The following is a 25,533-nucleotide window of genomic DNA, read 5'->3' on the forward strand; positions in this document are numbered from 1 at the left end:
TGATGTGAAGGACTTTCCTGTACAGGTTAAAGTGAGAGAAAACTTTGAGTCTTTGCATGCTAGTGAGAGATCTGGTATACTCTAGGAACACCTGGGTCAAAACATGTGGTGCCATTATAACATTATTACAGATCTGTCTATATCAGATTTTAAAGATTTATTAATTTATTATGAAACGGACAATGCAAATTATTCAACATCTAAAAAGATGAAAATGTACCCAAGTTAGCCAAAGGCTAATTTTCATTGGCAGTCCCTTTGCCTGATGTTATTAGACAGGAAACTAAAACAAATCATACATATTTAGACTTAGCCTATTTAGACTAATATATATCAACAAAACAAAATATGATGGAAAATACTAATGGTTACGTAAAGTTTAATGCTTGTATTGCTATCAGTGATTATGAAAGTTTTGCTTGAAATCAACTTTGCTTCCCACATGTACTTGACCTGGATCGTATTAAACTTGCAGTGTTGGGGAGACGGTAACTATAATCTTACTCACTACAGATGTTTAGCATTGTAACAGTATAGCTTAAAAAAAAAAATTTCCAGCAAGAATTGATGTAGTGCAAATAGAAGAAAGAAAAAAAATTAAAAAAATTTCCAAATAAATGCAGCCGTGGTGAGCATAAGAGATTTCTTTCAAAAACATATATATAAAAATTATATATATACAATACATTGCAAAAAATTAAGATGTTAAAAAAAACAGTGTTTGTACAGTAAATATATTTGTTAAAAAAATTGTTCAAATGAGAAAAATTTAAGTGTTTTACACAAGAATGAAGACTTAAAAAAAAAAAAAGCAATTTTCTTCTATAAGGAGTGGGTTGTCTTAATTATTTAAAAGTCACATGACCAGATGAACATCATCCATCTTATCTCAATCATGGCTGAATGTGAACAGAGAATTCACTACAATAATGGTCAGTTTTTAAAAACATTGAAAAACCGCTATGTTTTCAAGCAAGTTAAATGTTGTTGCCCAATTGCAATCCTCATTGTTTTTATGTACCTTGTAGCTTTGCAAACTACAGTCTAAAGGTAGCTTCCCCAACACTGACAACTTGTTATTGGAGTTTTACTCTTAGTAATACTCACCAGGAACTTTTGAGGTGCTGGGCTCCTCTTCTTTTACCTCAGTCACCTCGACAAGCTTCTCAGCCCGTGTTGGCTCTGGCTCATTGTGCCCATTCTCTACAGGCTCTGTCACTATTGGCCTTGTGTCTGTGACCTCACCCTCTACTGGCTCTATTTCAGTCACCACAATTATAATGGGTTGTGGCTGTGGAGCCTCAGCAGCAGGTATGGGTACGGCTGCCTCTGGTTCTGTGACAGTCACTATGACCTCTGTGTCTTTGGTTGCCACTTTAGCCTCTGTACAGCAAACACAGCCAGGCTAGAGCAGCAAGACTTCAGGAAGCCAACTTCAGCCCAGCTGATTACACATGCACACTCTCATATAGATGTAGAGCAACTAAACTAGTCAATTAAGTGCAAAAATAAGTCAAATATGTGTTTTAATATGCATTTTTATGTATATGAAATGTTATGCTAATAATATCTTTAAGGATTTTATTCAGGTCCGTTTGAATTTAGTCAGATCTAGTCACTGTACATCTATGAAACTGTAAATCCCAAAAAGAAGCAAAGTACATCCAACTCTGCAGGCATCTGTACACTTGTGCAAGATTAAAAACAATTCAAAATTCTATTTGTTATTCTCATACACAAAAGGTTTGCAGATGTTTTAGTATATATTTATTTAAAATATATAATTTAGTAATATAATATATAGGCCTAAATATTACTATACAAATTATATATATTTTTTTTTAATATCCATATATTTCTACACACCAACTACAGCCATTACGTGAATTTAGCATTTCTAATGCAGTCAGCTTTATTTTGAAAGCACAATAAACAGTTGATGCCTACACAGATCAATCATCTTTCTGTGGCTGTCATTTGCTTCTTTTCATATACTATACCTTCAAATCAAACTTCTCCATATACAGATGTGCATTTACTCAAGAAAATCCTGTCATCCATAAACCAGAACAGGCATTAGTACTGACGCAGGTGTGGGTTAAGGTGTGTGGACCACCGTAGTGTTCGCTCGAACCTTTTGGGCCATGAGGTGTGTGTGTTTACCGTAGTTTGTACCGTATGTGAGATGATTTACCTGAACTGTTGTGGTCACAAAGTGATAATTTGGTGGAAATCACAGTGCCGCAAACACAAACACTCTCACACACGTGAGGTAAGAGTGCCGTGGGTGAAACTGAGAAGCGAAAGAAAGCAAAGGGGGGGATTTGGTTGAACACCTACCTTTTGGTGTGATCTCAACCGAGTTCTCAGATGGGGCGTCACCAGAGACTGGGGCAACATTCTCTGAGTATGTGACAGACATAGCGGAGGAATGCAAGTGCCTCTTTCAAAGCATGAAGCGTCAGCAACACAAACAGACACATACATATGCTGAAGGACAGGAGACGATACAACACTCACTCACAGACACTTACATGTATAGCCTATACAGATAAAAATGTCATTACATACACAAAAACACACAGTGGACCTCCCTCAATTATAAAATACAAGCAAAAAACTTCTGCTTGTCTTTCAGGAAGTCCACTGTCAGGACAGAGGAAAATGGAGAATTCCCCAAAACATTCCTGTTTTGGAGAGTAAAAGAAAATGAAATGATCTCTGAAGCATGAAATGGACTTAATTTTACAATGATTATTCTTTTTTCTTTTCTTTTTTTAAAGGGGATGTAGGCTATGTCTCAGTATACTCTGGTATAAACATGGGCCAGAAATGTCATCTGAATCAACAACCCATGATCATCTGGACAGAATACAGGGATTCAGACCACTTGATTGATAACTGATCAAGGCATAGCATTGACTCATCTGTCGAATACTTCCCATTTGCACTGCTGTGACCACCATGTTTGCACATTTAGACTATACCAGTGCTGTGCGCTTATGACCTTATTGAATGTGTACTTTTCTGCAGAAATGCCCAACTTATGTCATACGAAACAGGTCCACATCAAAGTACTTAAAGCCTTAGACACTCACAGAACTCCACTGGAATCAACCGGTGGTGTATTTGTATCAAGAATGTAGCCTACTGTAGATTATAATTAGCCTATTTATTCACTTTATTAGGTTGCCTATGTGACTCCCTAGAATACTTCAATGTTTTTTTGTTTTTTTTTGTCTCTTTATGCTCATCAAGCCTGCATTAAATGATCAAAAATACAGAAAAAAACAGTAATATTTTGAAATATTATTACAATTGAAAGAATGGTTTTCTATTTTAATATAGCCTACTTTAAAATATCATTTATTTCTGTTATAGCAAAGCTGAATTTTCAGTATCGTTACTCCATTCTTCAGTGTCACATGATCCTTCTGAATCATTCTAAGATGATGAGTTGATTCTCAGTTATTGTCAATGATGGAAACAGTTGTGCTACTTAGTATTCTTTTTTTTTTTGGAACCTGGGGCACTTTTTTCAGGATTGATGAATTAAAAGTTTAAAAAGAACAGAATTTATTTCAAATATAAATGTTTTGTAACAAATGCTGTCTTTTTATTCAACAATGAATCCTGAAAAAAGTATGTCAGGTTCCAAAAAAAATATTAACAACGGTTTCTAACATTGATAATAACTGAGTAGCAAATCAGCATATTAGGCTAAGTTACTGTTATTTTTTCGGTATTTTTGATCAAATAAATGCATGCTTGATGAGCATAAGAGACTTCTTTAAAAACATGAATGTTTCTAAAATTTTGACCGATACTGTATGTTTTTTTTTTTGTAAAATGTCACGATTATTTAATTATTAATTATATGGCAAAGGTGCGGTCACGTTTATCGTTTTCCGGCAATTTTTCGCGGGCGAAATCCAGTCATTTCGATAGGAATCCACGCGGTCGTGAATTTCTCAAATTATCGATCGACGCAGTGAACAACTGAAAGCTGCTTGATTTGTAAGTAACATCTGTTTGAGCTCTTACATTGCTACAATATTGATAATAAACTATTTACCTTTTATGACCGCGAAAAATCACCGAAAGTCTTCAATGTTACCGCACCTTACTGTCACGCTGATACTTTCACGTGTATCTCTCCACTTTGCCACTCGTTTCTAATACACCGTTAGAGAACAGCAAATTGGCGCTATCTTGTGACTCAAAACAACCAGACCAGTAATGCTCTTGGATTACTAAAGTATTGATTATATGATAAGAATGAATGTTTTGATATTTTTAAGTCTAGCAGCCCCCATTTAAACCAAAAAATACATCGAGCTGGATGATAGAGAACTGTTACACTGAAGCTAATATTAGCTACCTATAGCTTAGCTAGAGAATAAAATGTGTTCTTTCTGTTTTCTCAGTAGCCAATGATTTCTAGTCAGACTGTTTAAAGTTTTGTTTCCCTCCCAACTATTGAATCTCGTTTATCCTTTCACTCATAAAAACCTATCCAGGGTGAGGCAAACAAGGTTTTCTGAAGAAATTCACCACTCACCTTCAGGTTGGCCATCATCTGTCAGGGAAAAAGAAAAGAAAAACAGCTCCATGAAGTTTACTTTATTTTAGGCAGGCTGAGCTTTAAATGTTTCTACGATATTGGATGGTAGGCTACTGTGGCCCCCAATTATTATTATTATTTGACACTTGATGTCTGAACATCTTTCCATAAAAAAAAATAAAAAAACCTAAGTGTCATTTGCAAACAAATGTGCTTGTGCTGTCTTTAAAATAAAAGCCACAATATTTTGTTATCAAATATAATGACATTTTACGGTCTGTATACTTTTTGGGCTACTGTACTTATTTGTGCAGAAATATATGAGCTTTGTTTGTCTTTAAAGCATTCAGGTTTTAACTGGGTGTCAGTGTGCAGTATTGTGTTAGTTGCAGTGCATATGGCTAGACTTATAGCAAACAGTTTAAAGAAGCACATGTTGACACAGAGTTACAGTAAACCCAGCAGAGCATGATGAAAGTGTTCTTACAGACCCTAATGTGATTAGAGGAGTTAAATAAAAGCCTAACAAGATCAATGAGCGCATACATCCCTTGGCATGATAGTTCTAAAATAAACCAGCTGTTTTATTTATAGATTACCATAGCATGGACACGTGATGGGCACCTGACTCTTTTTAAAGCAGACAAAGCTGCAAATGATCTAATCCCATCTTTGAATGTACTTAGAAAGCTGTGATGCTAAATTTATGCGCATAAAAAGACAAACATGAGGTCATGTGATGGGATTTTGAGCAATCATTTTGAGTTGCTGGATAGAAACCTGAAGATGAAGTACTATAGGAATGCAAATTCACAAATGAGATCTCTTTAACATTTCATTGCTTGAGAGCAATGAGAGTAAATGGAGACTAGCCTAAATGGAGACTTTTGGAATATCCTGCTTCTCAGATTTACACTACAAAAACACCTAATCTTACACGTGTCTCCTTTAGAGTTTCAAAGGAGATCTGAACTATGTCACAAATTTTTTAAGTTCTCAGAAATCTGCACTCAAAGTCAGAGATCTCAAACTTCCAGTGATGTTTAGGAAGAACATTTGAGACCAAGTTGAACTTGGACCATCGTGAACTCCACTAGGTCTCCTGATCTCTTAAAGAGCAACAAAACCTTCCTCTGGGTTATTACGTGATGTAAATGTCAGCAGCTTTGTCTCAGACCCGCTCCTGTTGCCTTGGCATGGGCTGCTGTGAATTCTGTGAGGATGCCAGCCTAGTCTGATCATGGCACAAAAGGATCTCTGTGAAGCACTCGAAGAACGACCGCTCCATTCCTGCCCCCTGCTGTCAGGAGCCAATGTGAACACCTGTGCGTTTAGCCTATTGACATTTTTGACATCTCTCAGCTTTCAGCTCCCTCGTTTCTGTCAAATGGTTTGCAGTCTCTGTCAGTCCATCTCTCCTTCACTGGGTATTATCTTAAGTTCATTGTCACATTTTGTGCACACTGTACTGTAGGACATCATGTCCTATATTGCATTGTCTCCTCAGTCGTCATCATATGGTGTAGCTAAAAACTTCTCAAAAGACTCGTCAAAATGCATAAAGTTCGCTTGAATTCATGAGACTTGGGACACAATTATATGGGACCATAAGAAATGTAAAGAGACATTTAGATGGTCTAACTAACATCTGAGAGTAGGGATTTGATCACTAAAAAGATAATAATAATAATAGTAATAGCAATCATGATTATTGTAATGATCTCCCCACTAAACAGTATGTAATTAATAATCATTATCAGTATGTTGTGACAATGGTTTTTTGCATGTCTTTTGAGACACCTAATCCTTATTTTATCTATTTACAGATTATAATTATTAATATTTTACATTGAGATTTTATTTTTTTTGCATGTGAATAACTCTTTTGAGACACCTAATCTTATTTTATCTCCCTCTTTTTTTGTCTTGTGCTTATTGTAAGAAAAGCACTAGGCTATATAAATGTAATAATATTAAATCAAGATGTTTTTGCATGTTAGTTAGTCTTTTGAGATATCTAATCTTATTTTATGTCTCTCTCTTTTGTTATCTTGTGCATGATGCCATCTTACAGGTCACGTCTTTTGGACACCTTAGCTCAGATTTGGCAATGACGTGGGTCCTTCCACCCATAAAAGAGTTAAGCTAGCTTGTGTGGCATTCTGCCCGTTTCGAGATCCCCCCTGGCTCATCCAGCAATAACAACAATTCTGAAAGGTATTGTTTTACCATCGCAGTGCAGCACAACAGTATGCAGGTATGTTCAGCTGTCCCTACTGCTGTCGTGAGGACAGACAACCTCATGTTGACCCCCCCACACACAAACACTTGTTACTAGTCCTCCAGTTCAATATACATAGAATTTAGACCTCATTTATTAAAGAACATTTTCAGTTACATGCTTTTTAATTGATAAGCGAATGCACTGTGGCTAACTTTTGATTGTCACAAATAACACAGACTGAAAATCTTCCATAATCAAAAGGTTAAGAGGGCATAGATGCAGCTTTTAGTTTGAGAATCAGTCTTTTTTTAATTGTTGTAGTTCTACAGTAACAAAGTACAATTGCACGTGGGAGTCGTGCTAACTTTGCTTGCACAGATAATGATAGACATCAGAGAGCAGATGACAGCTTGAATGTGTTGTTTCTCTTGGTGTTGATTTATGAGTGAGATCTGACATGAAGGAATGACACTTCGACTTCTTTGAATGAGAAAAAAGTGAAAGTGAGGCATGCAGGATCCAAAATTAACACTCGCTCAAGTAAAAGTTGCCAATTGGCTGGTAACTTTATAAGGAACTGTTACATAATGCACAATAGTTAAAGTGATTGACGTGCATAATTCAAAACTAATGGCATACAGACCATCTACAAGTAAAACATCTGAAAAAAATGTTTTTATAGGATACCTAAAATGTTATTTTCCCAGGACTTCATGGGAAGATTACTCATATATTTAAAAGTGGAATATTTCTCACATAAAAACTCTAGAAATAAAACAAAAAATAAAACATGGTCTCTTCAGCGCAAGTTCACAGAGAGATAGAGACCAGGTCATCTATGATGTTGCGAGTGACACAATGACCTGATCTGTTTCCCCGTTTCTCCATTCACCCACCATTAGCCGGAGAAAAGGTTAATTTTGGACCCTGGATAAACGCCACCCTAATGTAGGGTGGGTTTGACATGGGGATTATTTCACCTTTGACTATCTTTAAGTCATTAGTCAAAGGGCAGATATTACCCTGATACGCCTCCAGAGATAAACTTTCACTGATACAGGCTACTAAGGTTTTTTGTTTCCTTCCATTGTTGTTTTCCTGTGGGATGCTATTTGGGATGCTGTCATATGTAGAGGTAGGTCACAACCTCCATCCTTTGATACTGTTTATCACAGAGATCAAAGTTCAAACAAACAAGAGCTCAGGATTCTCAGCATGATAGAGACATAAAGTCACTGGATGAAAGATAGGACTAACAGAGAGAAGAGAGAGAGCAATGGGGATTAAAAGTCTGCTCATTCTGAACTATTCCAGGGGTCTGGAATCCAGTTCCCCGGGGGTCCAGTCCTGTTCATCCCTCATCCAGCCTTTTAAAGCCTGGAGTCAATGCTCCACGGCAACCCCAACCGCCCCCCATCAGCTGTTCCCTCAAATTTATGAGAACAATCATTTTCTTTTTCAAACAGACATGGTCACAATGTCTAATACTCACTCTCTCTTGAGGTTATTTGTGAAAGGCATCTACATGAAATCCATTGTACTTTAAATATTATAGTTGGCACATCAACTACTTTGTTTTCATCTTTCACAGTAACCAATTCAAAGTCTCATTGTTTGTTACTTGAGAAAGGAACTACTTGTACTGCAAAAAGCATTTTCTTAATCACAATATCGTGTCTTGTTTTCCGGTAAAAATATTGAAACATCCTTAAAACAAGATACATTTACTTGAGAAGCTAAATGGTAATAGTAAAAAAGGTTTGTTTTTATTTCTTGTTTTAAACATTAATCTTTGTAAATTTTATTATGTTAATGCTAAAATCAAGGTACTTTTTTTTTTTTAAATACATTAAATTAATTGGAGATACATTCTTATCCAATTTTATTTATCTTGTTTTAAAGGGATAATTCACCAAAATTAAATTTCAGTCATCATTTAATCAACCTTATGTCATTCCAAAACAAAACCCCTTTCAGAATATTTAGATGTTTTCACTGGAAAACAAGACAAAAATACTGATTAAGAAAATTATTTTAGGCCTTTTGCCTTGATGGACAGATGGTTTTAGTCACCATGTGCATCCTATCCAAAATATTTTCATTCAAGACCTTAAAAATCTGCACAATCAACTGGATGGCATTTGCGATGGGCGACGGGCACGTCTCCAAACCATTTACAGAAATGAATCGTGCCACCTCCCTGTTTATGACCATGTTTATGAGCATCATCAAAATAGCAGCCGTAACATCACTCTCCAAGATCGCCCTCATTCTGCTTCATAATCCCCATTGTCCGTTGTTGGACGGCAGATATTAAAATATGAGTCATCCTCAGAAATAAGCTAAAGAATGACCAAAAATAAAATTTAAATGTCACCGGTGCTTGTCAAGAATGATGAAATCTCATCGCATAAGAGCTGTTGTGCTCATGGGGACGCAGTTCCAAATGTCGAAATCTGTCTGGCATAATAATAATTTTCCATGATAATAATAATAATGCAATGAAACTCAAAGGACAACAACACACAATGCTGCATCCTCATATTTCTCCATCCATCCATTAGGCAGTGGAAGCTGATCTCTATATCATCACCCCTGAAATATTTGTCCATCTGGAGGCGTAGCATCCCCACTGGGCCATCGGCATTGCATCATCCATCAGCGATGCCTCTGGCACTGCAGTAAAGCTGGGCTCTAGGACTTGTAACCCAGCGCCGGGTAAGTCACCACCATTCCATACCCAGAATCCTGTGCAGCTCAGCTGACTGTGCTCTCCTAATCGCCTTGACTATGTGCCATCCATCATAGCAACAGTCATGACAATAGTTGCTTTGTCTAAAGGTGTTTGGATCACCTCATCATCCAGCACAATGTGAATCTCACAGTCGCTCCCAGAATTCCTGATCATCCCTGAGCTTTTTATGTCTGCTTGGGTCATTCTCATGACTGCAGGGATGCAGCAAAGCAGAACTTACTTCTAACCAACCACCTTGACCTATACATTATACTCTATATTTTGTAGTACGTTATATTCTGTACAGTGTTTCATCTCACACAGCTGATAATACACAATTATCTGCATTCTTTACCATCTCAACTTTGTATATGATGTATGTGTGTCAAATGCAGTTGGGCAAACTAACCAAGGTGAGTTTGCCTATTGCCTAGTTCAAGCCTATTTGGCTCATAAACTTTAGATTAGAATCAAAACTGGTGAAGCAAATCAGCAAAACACTGCGCGGCTAATTTGTTATCAGCATGTTTGTTAGTAAGGTTGAGGTGATATCACTCAATAATGTTGTTGTATGTCTTGATTTGGTAGAATAATTATAATAATGTCTTGCCATCCTAAAACATTTCTCTACCTTTTGCTCCAGTTTTCCCATCAGACTACAAGATCTGTGGCGTGATGACGGACAGAATTCGTTCTCACCTTTCTTTGTGGGCTCAGGCATGTTGAGCCGTTCTCCGGTGGACCGGGCACCAGTTGGAGGGGTTCAGGGGTGAGTCTGGGCTGCCCAGTATTTGTGGCAGGGGGTGTCCTTTAGCCAGGGGGTGTAATGATGGAGAAACAGAGGTGAGGAAAGCTGCACCAGAGACTGTGGAAGCCAATGAGGATGAGGGCAACGCAGGAACGTGAAGGAGAAAGTAACAGATCTGGGGGTGATGAATAAATGGGGTTTATATAGCGCTCATCCTAGCCACTCCTCTCTCTCTTTGATAATGGAGCCCAAAAAGATCCCTAACACCTCCCTCCCCTTTTCTCCTAAAGTCCTGGGGATTAGATGTGGCTCGCTGTGCCCTGTCTCCTCACCAGCTGGAGCCAGACAGCGAGAGGGGCTTTTGGATAACGTTGCATTGCAGAAAAAAAGACGGTATTTCTGTTGGCATTGCTTTGAATATGTCACAAAGAGACATAACTTATTTATATACAGAATGCCTGACACTTAAATCAAAATGATAATGAGTGTATAATTTTATAATTGGCATCATTGTAATGTATAGAACGATATATTTCATAATTTATAATAATGTAATAATAAGATATATAATAAATAATATTTAATAAAATGTAATAAAATAAAATGTCAAATTTACAATTTATACATTTTTAAATTATATGAAATATAAAATAATATACAATATAATAAAATGTAATAAAATAAAAATATAGAAAATATAGTCACATTTTCCATTTATTTATTTTTTAATTTATAATAATAATAATAATATAATATGATGTATAATAAATAACATTGAATAAATATATATTTTTTAATAATTAAAAAAATATTATATAATAAATTATACAATAATAATAGTAAAATATAATATTATTTATTGTTTTGTTTTTTTACTTTTTAAACATAAAAAACATCTAGATTAATATACTGTCAACAATGTGTTTGTAATGAAGAGACGACCCTGCCACAAGGCCCATGTCAAGGGCATTGACTATAGGGTGAATGAAATAGATATTATTAGGTGATGCTGTCATCCAGGGGTTCCCAGTGTCTAGGCTCCACCCTTTCCCTAGAAGGCCTTTGGGTGATATTTAGGGCTTAGTGAGAAAAATAGGAAACATTCACTTCACCTTGCAGCCAAGTGCCAGAGATGATGTGGATGTAATGTGGATGAGGGTGATATGAACAAGCCAGGACTATAAATTCTGCTAAGAGGCCTGAGCAATGCTTTTAAACTCTATAATTAGAAGGTCATCCTGAACTCTGACTTTTGACTTATCAAGCATGGAAAGATGGTGGGATTGTTGTCATTGTCAAGACTCTCATTATCCTGTTAACGCTTTAATTTTCACTATAAATCAGGCCCTGCTTCTTGCAGACGTGACAGCAATTTACACAGTGAGTCCCCAAAGCTTTAATAGTCTTAGTGAGCAGTTACATTTAATTTGATATATTATTTACAGAAATGTATCTCAAATAATAAAGAAAGATTTGAAAGCAATCTGCTTGAAACCAAATACATTATGCTAATTGTAATCTATTAATTTCAGAAAATACATTAAATTTCATATTCAGAAAAACATAAAATTCATACTGATATTTTTTGGTGTGCATAATGTTAAAAAGTGATACAAATGTCCTGATAACAAACATCAAACAAACTCAATTATTAAAAAGAAACGTATTCCTTATAGTTAGTTTGGCATAATCGGTGTGCCAAGCAAGTCTCTTAAAATATCAAATAATTAATATTTCAGGTTGTAAAATGTAAGATGTGGTGTGACTCTTCATAACTGATATTTATTAATTATATAAACATTTTTCAAAAGCATGTTAAACCTATATGAACACAAAACATTTTCAAGAACGTGGAACTTGTGTTGTCTGTGAACTTCTAGTTAAACTGCAGACATGAATATGGCAAAGATTGAGAAAAAAAAAAAGTCAACTTCTCAAACGGTCACATGAACGGCAGCAAGTAATATAAGATGGTTCTGCTGAGCCAGTAGCATATTACATATTAAGCCAGGAGTCTTTGGCTGTTCTTGTTCTGAACGACTCTGACGGTAATTAGTCAGCAGTCATTCTATCTGTAGAAACACTTGCCATCAACGAAATCCATGTTTAGAATGGGAATTTTTCACAAAAGCATGTCACACCAAAAGTATGTGGTCACATTAACAAAATTAAATTGGAATCTCTTTCTGACCTGGCTGTGTGTGATATAAGGAGGTTATGAATGTTGTGCCATACTCTTCTATCACAAACCATCTTGACTGATTTTGAGCATGATTTTTTTTGGCCCTTATTGGTAGCAGAGCCTCCAACGAGGGGCCCATTTATAACCCTGTTGTGTACAGCTCTTAAGACAGGGTGCTGGGGAAGTATCATGTGGGTCTGGCACAAAGTTCACACAAAACCATTTGGACCAGACTGCTGGTTAAAGGTTCATGTCGCCCATGGGGATTTAGCTCTCACGGTCACCATAAAAAGCTCAGACGAGAGAGTCACAGTGGCACCTGCCTTGACAAATGCACACACGCACACACACACACACATAGGACCCTAAACAAAGACGAAATGATATCGCCTCCGAATTTCAGCATCTCATTAAGATTCAGAACGTTCAATAGAATGGAGCTTCTCCCTGTGGAGCAGGCAGTGCTTTAGATATAGTGAGTCAGTAAAGCACGAATACTCACTACAGAAATAGATTTCACTTCTTCCTTTGAACAAAACACTGTGGGACTATAAAGGGCGAGAAACACCATCTCTGAATGGCAAATTACCATGTGTGAGGAGGACCCTGTGGCCGGTCAGTCAGTCAGAGACCAAACCAAGAATCTGTCTTTTAGTAGGGTGCTGTCAACAGCTCTGGGTCCAACTTCTCTGATGCCATTGAAGAAAAAAACACAACAGCTGCTTACAGTGGCTCCAAAAAGCATTTGAATGCTTAGGCCAGGCTTAAAAATTTAGAAACTTTATTGCAGTATGCAACGAAATCTCAAACCGAATGCCATTTATTGTAAAGAAAGACAGCACATGCACATTTAGCATTTCATAAGTTCACAATGTCAAACTATTAGATTATGCTCAAAATATTGACAATAAGTTATTGTTTGGCTTCATGCATTCACAAAAAATTACCTATGCTGTAAAAAAAAATATTTTCATGATTTGTAACCACGACTTTTTATCTTTTGTCAAATCAACTTAATTAATGTGGTTCAGATAACATAATATTTTGAGTTTCTCTTTATTATACCAATCTCCTTCATTGTATTAACTTAAATTAAATTTTTTATTTCAAAGAACTCAAAATAACTTATAACTAACTTACTTTTTTAAGTTAAACCAACAATATTTTTTTTACAGTGTAATTGGACAAATCGATAAGAAAAAGTTTGTTCTGAGAAAAGCATAATTTGTTTGCAGATTTCATTTGTTTTGAGATTTCAATGTATTATGCAATAACATAACATTCATAATTTTTTTTTCATGTGACCCAGGTTTGACCCACCGAATTTGAACCGGCTTTGTTGTTAAGTAAATCTAAAACTAAAACTATTCAAAATAATTTTCGTTAATTGAAATAAAGCTGAAATAATATACAAATATTAGATGCATCATGTAAATTTTAAAAACAAGAACAAATGAAAATGACAAATGTTGCCTTGGCAAATAACTAAAAATAATAAAATTAAAGCTAAATAGAAATATAAAAATGACAAAAGCACATAATTAAATTACAAAAAAAAAAGAAAAGAAGTAAGACTGACTATATATGCAAATGTACACCAATACAATTTTATTTATAAAAGTCAAGTTTATAAAAGACGTAATTTTTTTAATGCATCAAGATATAAAAAAAATAAATAAAAAATACAATTACAAATGTTGCCTTGGCAACTAATTGTAATAAAATAAGTTGAAGTACTAAGAACAATATAAGTTAAAGCTAAATGGAAACCTTAAAAATGAAAAAAAGTTCAACCTAAATTGCTAAAATCTAAACTAAAATACTGTAATAATAGTAGTAGTATATAAATAATACTAAAATAGCACTGAAGTGAACAAAAAATATATAGAAGATGCTTTTCAATGATTTTTGCGGATTTGTAATGTATAGCATCGATGATTGTTTATGGTATTTTCTTTTCCATTAATTAAGTTGTGAATAATTAAGTCCAAAAAACAGAAGGAAAAAAGCACAACTGTAGTGAGTCACTGAGTGACAATCAAAATAAGAGCAGTGTAGCAGCTTTGCCACCTACTGGGAACAAATGAGCAGTGTGGGAAGAAGCAGACATTTAGTCTGTTTTATCTGGTTTTGTTCTTTTCAACTGCCAGCTTAAAAGATGATTAAAAAATCGAAAAATATCAAAAGAAAATGATTAAAAAAAAGACATTTTTAAAGACATACTTTATGCATCAAGATACGCAAAGAACAGCAAAAAGTAAATAATTTGCTTAAGAGTCTGTTATACAAAACACCATATTTATCACCTTCTTATGAAACATAATTGAGCAAGAAAAAAATGAGAAACTAATTTTACCCTTCTCCTGTTACCAAGGCAATTAAGATATCATGAGAGTAACAAATAATGACATTAACACACTGGAGACAATCATTCAGCTCTCATTTCGATGCTTTCTTTATACCATATTGATTCCGTAAAGTAGAGAGGGTAGCAACACTGAACTGGTAAGTCAATTTCTTTTTCACTTTAATGATCTCCCCCGAGCGGGCGTAATTGCGTAGGGCACGGGACATTTTCTGGTAGGTCATGGGCATTCTGTTCGCCTTCCTCTGGCCCCACAGCTCTGCCACACGCTCCTTGTGCCTTGCAGAAAAGCGAAAGACGCCGGCTGAGGCCGGCACCCAGGACACGCAGTGGGCCATGCCTGGGTCCTCTAGCATCTCGAACAGGAAGTGGAAAAGACGTAGCTTTTTCCCTGCAATCATAGAGACAATTGTGGTCAAACAGCGTTTATGTGTGTGCAAGGTGTGGGCAAAGGCCTATGGAAACTATTTCCCATAAAACAGGCTTGTATTATGATAGGCGTAATTAAGATAAGCATCTCTAAAGCATCAGTGGTGTACACAAGACCAGAGAAAATTAGAGAGAACTGAGATTCTATTTGGCAGTTATGGGTAGGACGAGCCGCTCCCGAGCTGCAGTTCCCCTAGGTTATTCCTCACCTTTGAGATAGCATCTAAATAAACCACAAAAGCAGAACTGACCTTTCTCTGCAGGTGTAATGCTGGGCAATGATTCGGCACACTTTTCAGGTGTTGTATTCGGAGTTAAAGGTCTCTCTGGTCCGTTTAGGGCATTTAACACTCGCCCGTCGGGTGCATTGTGAAGGACCGAAGACTGATCGACTACGGTGGTGCCGTTGCAATTTATCCCGCAGTCTGTATATGAGTCGGATCCGTTTGCTTTGGCCAGAGATCCCATGACCTATTCATTTGACAAAAGCTCTTGGTTTTAAAATAGAAAAGAATGAGTGCAAGAACATCAAGACATGTTGAACTGAATAGTTCACCTGCTCAGAAAACTGCAGCTGGGACTTGTCTTGCTCTAACACATTGCTGAATTGCTCCTCACCAGGTAGCTTCTCTTCAAACGTGTTCATAACTTCATCAGTTGACATGGCACAGAGATCCCTCACTGCCATTGCATTACAAAAAAAGTTAGTCGTGATAAACCCTAAACAGGCCGTCCTTATTACTAATGTGTGTTTTTTTTGTCCATGCAAATCAGTGGGGTCCAATGTTTGTTTGTTTTACTCCATTACCTTGTGAAAAAGAAGTACACTTTGTCATTAAACAATAAGAATGCACTTAAGAATAAACGTACATACTTAATATATAAAGTCCAAACTGAATGTAATGTTTTCACACTTAATTGCAAGTTAACTGCAATAAAATGTTTTTATATTACATTTATATTATTATATTATATGACACACATTGATAAACTAAAATATACTTTAATGTAATTTCTATTGAAACTTGAATGTCATGTATTCAAAATGTTTGTAATTACACATTTGTAATGATCAAGTACATGGTAGTATGTTGGTCAACGAATCAGAATAAATGTACTTCTTTCATGCATGATAAAACGATTTAAAATGTACTTTAAAGTAAAACTTTGACTATTAGCAGTTATTAGAAATTGTTGTTATGTGTTAAGAAGCAGTGTGTTAAGTACACTTAAATGGCCATTTGTTTAATTAAAATTACATTGTCTGCAAGTATGTTTTATATATATATATATATTCTACACTACATACACATTCAGAACAATTAAGTGCTTTTTTACAAGGGTTGACTTTCATTGCATGGATGGGGAAAAAAAGAAAAAAATCTTCAAAATATCATCTTTTGTGTTTCGCAGAGGAAAGAAAGGCATACAGGCTTGGAATGACATGAGGGTGAGTAAATGATGACAGAATTTTCATTTTTGGGTAAACTCTGCTTTTAAGCTTTTTTCTTACTGTTCCATAGGGCTTTTCTTCGAGATTCCTGTCTGTAGTGCTCCTCAAGAAATTCCAGAATCACCTCCAAATCAGTTTGATATTCCTGCGGACTGTACTGGTAAGAAATATAGATTTTTTTTTCCCATACACAAGTGGGCCCCCGAAACGTATTTGGTTAGATATAATATATATAATGACATTGATACATTTACAATTGTCCAAATATGTTTTGGCTCCACTGTAGAATAAAAACAATACAACAAAACTGTAAAACATATCAGTTCTTACCATGTTAGTGTTACTGAGATCCTTACTGAAAGTATTGCTGTTTCAAGTGTTGTTGTATTAATGAATAACCAATAAGTAAAAAAAATACAGATTTGCTACAATTAGTGTGCTTTTCAAACAAAACTCTCTCGTTGAAATGGCACAGACTCGTTTTTATCAGTAACAAGGGGCCGGGGGAGTGAACAGGCCTCTCTGGAATGATCTACGACCGTACATAAATAACCATCCATCTTTTGACCCAAAACCACAGTTTCTTTCGGTCCAAACACACACACACAACCTGATCTCCGTCTAACACACATCTCTAGCATCCAGCTTTATGGAACCAGTAACCACATCCTCTTCACTCTTAGAGATAACAACCACAACCAGCTAACAATGGCACACAGGCTCTACATTAAAACACACATTCATTTGTGCTGAAATGATCGAGAAATTTGAATTCATGAACAAAATATGAAAGCAACATAGATAAGAGAAATGTAATGGTTAAAACTTCAATCATAAAGTCTGAAAGAGCGCAATTGTTATGAGACAAGTGTTTATTGTCCAGTATGAAAATTATACAGCAGCACTACATTAGTGTTTGATTGCTATCTTACAAAGAGGAAGGTGATTTGAGATCAGTTTGTAATATGACACACAAAGCAGTCCCAAACAATCTTCTCGCTGTGAAATTAGATAAGCTTGGCCCAATGCATTTGCAAAGAAATCAGCGCAGACGTTTATACAGCGGGCTATACAGTGTACATACAGTGGAGAGTTTAACAGACAAACCAAGTTAAATGGCAAACTTTATTTGAGCACAAAAACAAATGATCTTACGTCAACAAGTTGAAAAAAGCAGATATAAATATGAAGATAGATCTTTATAGAAGTAGAACAGTAGATAAACAGTGGTCCGGAAAAGCATGTGGACTCTTTTAGACACTTGATAATGTAAGAATGTTATTTAATTGCATACAAAATATCAAAATAACCTTTCTGAACCATTTTTGCAGTTTTTTAATGGATTTATGAAGTTCACACAACATCCTAACAGAGTAATAATGCGTATTTTTTCTTCTATTTACATTAAGAATTGTTTTGAAAATAAAAAAAATAAAAATAGCGTAAAAACAGTAATATTATGAAATATTACCATTGAACTGATTTCTATTTGAATATACTTTAAAATGTAATTTACTCCTGTGATGCAAAGCTGAATTATCAACACCAATACTCCAGTCTTCAGTGTCACATGATCCTTCAGACATCAATCTAATACAGTATGCTAATTTGGTGCTCATTTTCTTATGATTATGAATGTTTAAAACAGTTGTGCTGCTTGATATTTTTGTGGAAACAGCGATACCTTTTTTTCAGGATTCTGATGAATAAAAAATTCAAAGGAGCAGCATTTATTTGAAATAGAAACTTTTTGTAACTTTATAATTGTCTTTACTGTGACTTTTAGTCAATTTAATGCATCCTTGCTGAATAAAAGTATTAATTTCCTTTAAAACAAAACAAAAAAATCCATAGTGACTAAACTTTTGAACATTATGTTAACATCCTACATTTACAAGCATTCACACATTTCTAATGCACTAGGAAAACAGCTTTATTCTTCTATACATTTTACCATGTCAAGGTTTATTTCAAAGCATCTCCAATCTTATAATAGACAGAGAGAGTAAAGTTTTGAATATATGGAATGTTAGGAATCAGCTCTTTTGAGAATCACTATAATGAAACGCCTGTTTTGGGATCCTCATGCACTGTCAGTACAGTAGCAAGATCATACTCGCCCTGGTAAGAGTATTGGCCGTACCAGTAATGACAGTCCGGGAGAGGAGAGCTGTAGTACACGTGCTCAGCAGAGCCTTGCTGATGAAGGGCCATGTCTCTGGACGAAGGGCCCGAGCTGTAGCCTGATAGTGAGCTCAGTCGCTGCAGTATAGCTGGATTAAACTGATAGGTGAGCTTGCGACGCACCTTCACAATCTCGCCCGTGCGGCTATAGTTGCGGAGAGCGCGTGCCATTTTCTGGTAGGTCATGGTCTTGCGGTTGCCCTTTCGTTGACCCCAGCACTCGGCCAGTTTCTCTTTATTTTTCGAGATGAAATGGAAGATGCCGCTACCTCGGTCCGTCCACTGAATGGAGTCACCCATGTTGTCGTCGTGAAGAGCCTCGTGCAGATATTCATATAACCGTAACTTCTTGCGACCTAATGAGGAAGAGAAATGCACAATGCATTCAGCACTTCTGTATTATGAAGAACTCAACTTTGTTGAAAATTGTCAACCATTAAAATGCTGTACAGTCAGTTTTATTAATTAGATCATGATTCCTGAAAACTTCCAGCTCAGTTTACGTGATTTTACTTCTGCAGTAGGCCTATAGTTGTTGCTATGCAGTTAGAGAGAAAAATTAAAAACATCCTTTTAGCATCAGCACATGCTTTCCTACATATTGCAATATCACTTTTTTAAACACACAAAAACAATTGTTGTAATGTTGTACCTTTTCCGTGGCGCTGTGGTAAGTTTGAGTAAAATACCGAAGGCTCAGCAGAACACAGTGGCCCCAGGGACACATCTGGCACAATGTGAGACCATGACTGTAGATACAGAGAGAAGCTTTTCTAGTCACAAAACACAGGTGAAAGCATCACAAGCTAACAGCTGAAACCATGAAAGTGAAAAATTCAATGAGTTGTAAACCTACTGAGGATTCATTCCAGTCATACATTGATCCTGGAGGCTCAAAATGAGGTGTGAACTGATAGTAAGAGATGGCATGTCTCACAGAAGACTGTTGACTTTCCAAATTCTCATAGGATTTATTTTCTGAAAGAGCCAGTCAGCAGAGAATGAATGAAAATAATAACAATCATCATCATAATAGTTTATACTTAATAATATTTTATACTTGATAATATTATATAATATACTTATATTACATTTTTATTAATGGTATATTTTTATCATATTATATTATATAAATACCTGTGTCATAGTGCCGTGTCTGAGAATGACGCTGAATTACATCAATGGCATCTTGAAAATCTTGATTGATGTCATTTTCAAGAGACCCCTGTAAAAAAAAGAAAAAAGAAGGTATAATTCAGAATATCGTGCATATTAAATAATGTTTGTATTAGGGTTCTGTCTTCTCATCAAATATGTAAATATTACATATAATAAATAGCTTAAATAGGTATATGGTATAATAAAAGTATAAAATAATGTATGGATCAACAAGTTTTAAATAATCAAGCAAATAAATACTACATAAAACAATTTATAATTACACTGGTACACACCTGAGTCAAAGAACTCACCATTCTGGCCTTGGAAAACCTAACACTTCATCTATGTAGATCTCAACTGTGTTGAACTGGAAAAGTCCTCTATGTCTCAGTGATTATAAGTGGACAGATATATTGTAGAAGGACTTCTGTTTTACTGTCCAACTAACCAATGCGGCCTGTTATATACATGGGTCCATTTAAATTTGCCACGTCAACATAACATGGAGCAGTCAATGATACTCTACTTCTCTTTTTGGAAATGAAGACACACAAACTCATAGTCCCTCTATTCTACAATCTCCATATCTCCATCCATGAAAAAAAAGATACAGAGCAAGAGAGAGAGAGAGAGAGAGAGAGAGAGAGAGAAAGAAAGAGAGAAAGAGTTACTAACCACTAGTTTATCCAGGATTCCTTCTCCTTTGTGAAAACATTTGCATTTCAGGTTAGAAGCTGTCAACGGCACTGTGTTTTATTGGTCCTGTAAAAAAGTATCAAGAGGCAACAAACAATAACTGCTCTGATAATCACAGCAAGAGAAAAGCTGGGGAATGTAGGGAAATTGCACCCGAGATGGGACACTTCAAGAAAACGTGTGACAGAAATATGGATTTTTATGTTCTTTTTATGCATTTCTGTTTTATTAATAAAAAGTGAAAAAATATTAGCAAAAACTATCATTTCTTACAAAGCAATCCTACACACATGTTAAAGATAATCATTTCCTTCTTCCATTCAATTCACATTCAGTGCAATTGTCAACTAAACAGGCAAAGAAAGTCTAGACTGATGAAAATCTTGAGTACACACTTCCAGTACACACTTTGTTTATCTGTGCCACAAACTGTCAAACCGTCAAAATGCAGTCCCATTTTAATACATTTCGTTCTTTTTTTGCCGTGCATATTGTTCTAAGCTCATAAAACAACAGTTAATTCATTGCACATTCTCATGACACAAGTTTTAAATATCAACTGACTGACTCCTGAAGTTCCCCTTTCAGGTGTGCAGAGAATGAAAGTAAAGAGGCTCACTGATAAAAGATCCAGATACATTTTATGAGACTTCAGTCGACTGAGATTATACCGCTGTGATCTGGTGCATAATCAATATGCTAGAAAAGTGTGCTGTGGAAAAATATCTAGCCCCAAACTGTGTAAACAACTCCCTGATAATAGTTAATCAGCTATACTGTAATTTACCAGGCAAATGATCATAGTCTGTTATCTTTGTTGTGTCTGTACACTTAACATTCATTGAAGCTCTCAAGATAAAGTCAAACATTTGAATATGAATACTTAGGTGCACTGTTTTATAAGTGTGTTGTAATGTGAATTATGCTGAAAAAGAAAAATGCTTAAACCAGCCTAAGGTTGTTTTTAGTTTTTTAGTTTTTTTTGCTGGTCTCCCTGCCTGACCAGCTGACAGCATGCATGTGCACCTCCAAAATGAACACTTGTCAAGCACCAATCATGAGTAAAAATGGGCTTTGGAAAGTAACTTTTGCTTATAACTTTATTAGGAGCTACATCAATAAAGACGAATAGTATGAGTTAATGTAGGTTACGTGAGTGATTCAAATCAAAGTGACAAAACATCAGATACACAACTTGCACATCTTCTAACAACTTTTACCATCAGAAGTTTTACTATTATGCAAAGGTAAAAATAATATAATAAACTTATTGTCAGTAAACTCAAAAAGTACTGTATACTATTGTTCAAAAGATTACTTACCAAGGCTACATTTATTTGATAAAAAATACAGTAAAACAGTAATATTGTGAAATATAATTGCAATTTAAAAATAACTGTTTTCTATTTTAATATATGTTTAAATGTATCCCTGTGATAGCAAAGCTGAATTACTTTAGTCTTCAGTGTCACATGATCCTCCAGAAAATTGCTGCTCAAGAAACATTTGTTATTAGTGTCATTGAAAAGCTGCTTAATATTTTTATGTAAACTGTGATGCATTTTTTTCAGGATTCCTTGACGAATAGGAAAGTTAAGAAACAGCATTTATTTGAAATAGAGTTTTTTGGTAACATTACAAATGTCTTTACTGTAATTTTTTATCAATTTTATTCATCCTTACTGAACAAAATTCATTCATTAATTTGTTTATATATATATATATATATATATATATATATATCTGTCAGTATATCTTACTGACCCCAAACTTGTGAATGGTAGTGTGTGTGTGTACATTATTTAATATATATATATATATATATAATTTCATATAGTTTCATTGCTGGGAAATATTCTCAAGAAAGTTACATTTATGCAACTGGTTTTTTTCTGTTGACAGGGTTTAACTGTTCTGGAACATCTGTGGTAAAGTGTGGAATTGTTTCCTGTCTGCTGTGGATGATAAAATGTGGGAGACTGTGCTTGAAGGGTATGTAAACCTTTCCTCCACTGGGACTCACAAGGTAATTATATTTGCAAGGTAATCTGTTTTGCATAGTGTCACCATAGTATCAGTCATTTCCCTGTTTGTCATTTTAAATATTTTCATTATTTGTAATGCAATAATTGAGCACTTAACAATAAAAAAAGTAAATGATGATTGAATGCATGAATGTAGTTATAAAAAAAGAATCTACAACCATGACTGAGAGAATCTTCTCTCTCTCTCTCTCTCTCTCTCTCTCTCTCTCTCTCTCTCTCTCTCTAAATGGTTCTGTGGATTTTTCCATTGGTTTATGAATTTATGTATGCGTCTCACGCCTGCCGAAGTATTTACATTTTCTGGCAAAGCAGTAGCGAGGGCTTTATCTTTTCAAACAAAGAGCTGCTTTCCTTCCCCTTCTCTTTAAACCCTATTCAAAAGGACCATTAATACCAAACCCAATGAGGGAAGGGCAGTATAACCACAACATAGCTCCTATTATACTTCTTTATTTACTGGCACCCAATCAAAATAAGTTCCCAAAGTGCCTGCACAGGTAAACAGATCACTCAAGCTGTCTGATGAAGTTAGCCCATAACATGGCTTACCAATTCTGGGGAAGAAACCAATACTGCTGAAATTGTTCTTGTTAAGCCTGGCCTGTTCACTATATATATATATATTTAATAGCTGACTTTTGTGGCAAACCTTTTGTACTCTTCTATTATAATATACAGTATAACAGCAAAACCAAACCTTAACTGAGTCATGCTTTTACTTTCTTTGCTTGCTTTGATTACAAAAGCAAATTAGTTGTATTCCTTTTTACCTTAAGAGTGGATAAAACAGACATTTATTTATTTATTTTTATTTGCTTATTTTCTGTTAGGTTTTTTTATTATTTGTTTTGATAACAAAAGCAAAGGTGTTGTATTCCTTTCAACTTTAAGAGCAGCTAAAACATTTTTATACATTTTTATTAATTAATTGTTTAGATTACAAAAGCAAATCAGCTAAAATATGTATTTATTTATTAAACCATATTGTAAAGCAAATGTAATATACTGTCCTTTAAAATGTTTGCCCATGAAATTCTGATAAGCTTTTTCCCATCAACTGCCACAGAATTCCATAACTAGAACACACCTAATTATCTGACAATATTTTTTCCTCTTGGTTTTTTTCCCCCAGTTCCTTGATTTTTTTCCGGGGTGGACAATAAACAGCATATTTAATTTCATATAGCCTGTCCTCCCATGTCGCTTAAACTGAACAGCATTGGTAAGATGTCATAGTCAGCTAAGGGTACATCTATGCTGCTAAACCTTTTGATAAATATGCATCTTGTAAGCAAATATTGAGTTTGATGCCATAATATACTGTCTTTTTCATATTTCGGACTCTTCCTTAATTGTGTGCTGTGTTGAGGGGTCCCAAGTGCAGGACTGAACAAAGCTACAATAATCTGTGTTATTATGTACCATCTTCAGATGTTGTTGTGCATCTGGAGCCGTGCTTGAAGGACTGATGTGGGGACTTTATTTGTTGAAGTTTTAATTCTAAAATAACCTTGTGTTGACAGCATCCTGTTCCTCTGCTGATTGTTGACATCTGTTTCTTGTTTTCCAAATTTGTGAATAAATACCTCACCTGTTCTTTTGTCAATTGCATCTTTGGGAGTCTTCCTGATAAGGTACTTCCTGATATCCCATCACACTTCAGTGAGACACTGCTGTTGAATTCACCACATTGTCTGCAGCATAATCTTTTGAAGGTACAATTTCCCCATACATTTTGTAAAAATGAAGGAAACATTTTTCAGATTCTGAACTATTTCTTGGTCACTAATGAAATAAGCAAATTTTTTGACACATTTATTATGACGATCAGATGTTCTTCCGATGTAGCTTAATATGCTTTTTGGATCATTTCAAATCATGGTGGAAAAAATTATAATTAGTTTTTTTTACAAACTTGTTGAGTTCATGCTGCTGTCATTAAAGCAAAAGAGGGACAAACCAAATACTGAGACAAATAAGCATTGTAACAAATTTTCTGGCCTGCGTTGTATTAGCATTTGGAACATTGTCCTGCAAATGCATATTCACTCTTAAAAATAAAGGTTCTTCATTGGTATATGGTTCAGTGAAAAACCTTTAACATCCACGGAACCTTTCCATTGGGCAAAAGTTTTTTTTAATGGTGGAAAAAGATCATCAAAATGTTCTTCACAATAAGAAAAAATTGTTAAGAACTGCTCACTGGGAGGTTCATTGGAGAACCCAAAATCGTTCATCTATGGCATCACTATGAAAACCCCCTGTCATGAAATTGATTTTAAATGACTTGCTTTGAGCTACGAGGCTGTTAATCCATGATATTTGCTTTTTTTTGTTTGTGTGTTTAACAGCGGAATTCCAGGTGAAAAACATACATATGTTCCCACAATGCTGTACAGAAAATTACACCAATCAGAGAATCAAAAAAGCAACATGTGCCAAAATAGCCACACACACACACACACACACACACACACACACACACACACACACACACACACACACACACACACACACACACACACACACACACACACAGTTGCAATTGAAATTATTCAACTCCTATTGCAAATCAGGTTTATTGTCAAAATGTACAGACTTTCAGCTCTTTGCAATGAACAAATCAGACAGAAGTAATTGAACACAACAAATGTTTCAAGTAGTTTCCCCAAATTCAATTAAAAATGCTACTTTTAATGACTTCTGCAGTCTCAAAATTATTCAACACCTTCATAACAAGCGTCTTTA

General features: G+C 35.3%; 3 protein-coding genes and 1 long non-coding RNA gene across 9 annotated transcripts in view; 1 reads left to right on the forward strand and 3 right to left on the reverse strand.

The window, feature by feature from the left end:
• mybpc1 (myosin binding protein C1) overlaps positions 1-10,448 on the reverse strand; it is a 37,759-nt gene extending 27,311 nt beyond the window's left edge. For 3 of the 4 annotated variants that reach the window (XM_082167776.1, XM_082167778.1, XM_082167775.1), the window contains exons 1-4: positions 10,222-10,448; positions 4,562-4,579; positions 2,341-2,403; positions 1,108-1,383 (exon numbers count right to left, since the gene is read on the reverse strand). In XM_082167776.1, coding sequence (XP_082023902.1) covers positions 1,108-1,383; positions 2,341-2,403; positions 4,562-4,579; positions 10,222-10,243 — 379 coding nt within the window. In that variant the 5' untranslated portion in view covers positions 10,244-10,448. The remainder of the gene's footprint in view (positions 1-1,107; positions 1,384-2,340; positions 2,404-4,561; positions 4,580-10,221) is intronic. The other variant, XM_082167777.1, reaches the window with a different exon arrangement.
• A 3,674-nt stretch (positions 10,449-14,122) lies between these two features.
• Positions 14,123-17,417, reverse strand: spi2 (Spi-2 proto-oncogene). 2 transcript variants are annotated; one of them, XM_082167858.1, is made up of 5 exons: positions 17,030-17,417; positions 16,760-16,844; positions 15,803-15,927; positions 15,498-15,717; positions 14,123-15,208 (listed from the first exon to the last, which is right to left on the reverse strand). In XM_082167858.1, exons 1-5 carry the CDS (start codon positions 17,030-17,032, stop codon positions 14,892-14,894), a joined length of 750 nt encoding a protein of 249 aa, XP_082023984.1. In that variant the 5' UTR covers positions 17,033-17,417; the 3' UTR covers positions 14,123-14,891. The 2 variants fall into 2 exon arrangements, with proteins under 2 accessions (XP_082023984.1, XP_082023983.1); XM_082167857.1 differs by having other exon boundaries at positions 16,760-16,856.
• On the forward strand, positions 16,659-22,882 carry LOC309497606. The gene is made up of 3 exons (XR_014205630.1): positions 16,659-16,696; positions 16,770-16,859; positions 22,643-22,882. It is a non-coding gene; the product is annotated as an uncharacterized lncRNA (long non-coding RNA).
• On the reverse strand, positions 17,554-20,506 carry spic (Spi-C transcription factor (Spi-1/PU.1 related)). 2 transcript variants are annotated; one of them, XM_082167856.1, is made up of 5 exons: positions 20,356-20,506; positions 20,021-20,108; positions 19,740-19,861; positions 19,536-19,632; positions 17,554-19,239 (listed from the first exon to the last, which is right to left on the reverse strand). In XM_082167856.1, exons 1-5 carry the CDS (start codon positions 20,356-20,358, stop codon positions 18,755-18,757), a joined length of 795 nt encoding a protein of 264 aa, XP_082023982.1. In that variant the 5' UTR covers positions 20,359-20,506; the 3' UTR covers positions 17,554-18,754. The 2 variants fall into 2 exon arrangements, with proteins under 2 accessions (XP_082023982.1, XP_082023981.1); XM_082167855.1 differs by having other exon boundaries at positions 20,338-20,481.
• Positions 22,883-25,533: the final 2,651 nt, after the last annotated feature.

Source organism: Leuciscus leuciscus (assembly GCF_965113295.1).
Source record: "Leuciscus leuciscus genome assembly, chromosome: 4".
Classification (NCBI taxonomy): domain Eukaryota; kingdom Metazoa; phylum Chordata; class Actinopteri; order Cypriniformes; family Leuciscidae; genus Leuciscus; species Leuciscus leuciscus.

Bases quoted from the DNA above. Each gene is read 5' to 3' on its own strand.
- spi2 (XM_082167857.1), bottom strand. The intron at 15,928-16,759 runs GTAAGAAAAAAG...ATGCAATGGCAG, and splicing joins AAGAAAAGCCCTATGGAACA to TGAGGGATCTCTGTGCCATG. The intron at 15,718-15,802 runs GTGAACTATTCA...TCAAATGAATAG, and splicing joins AGCTGCAGTTTTCTGAGCAG to GTCATGGGATCTCTGGCCAA.
- spic (XM_082167855.1), bottom strand. From the start codon at position 20,358: ATGGTGAGTTCTTTGACTCAG. The intron at 20,109-20,337 runs GTGTGTACCAGT...TTTTTTTTACAG, and splicing joins TGGTGAGTTCTTTGACTCAG to GGGTCTCTTGAAAATGACAT. The intron at 19,862-20,020 runs GTATTTATATAA...TGGCTCTTTCAG, and splicing joins GACACGGCACTATGACACAG to AAAATAAATCCTATGAGAAT.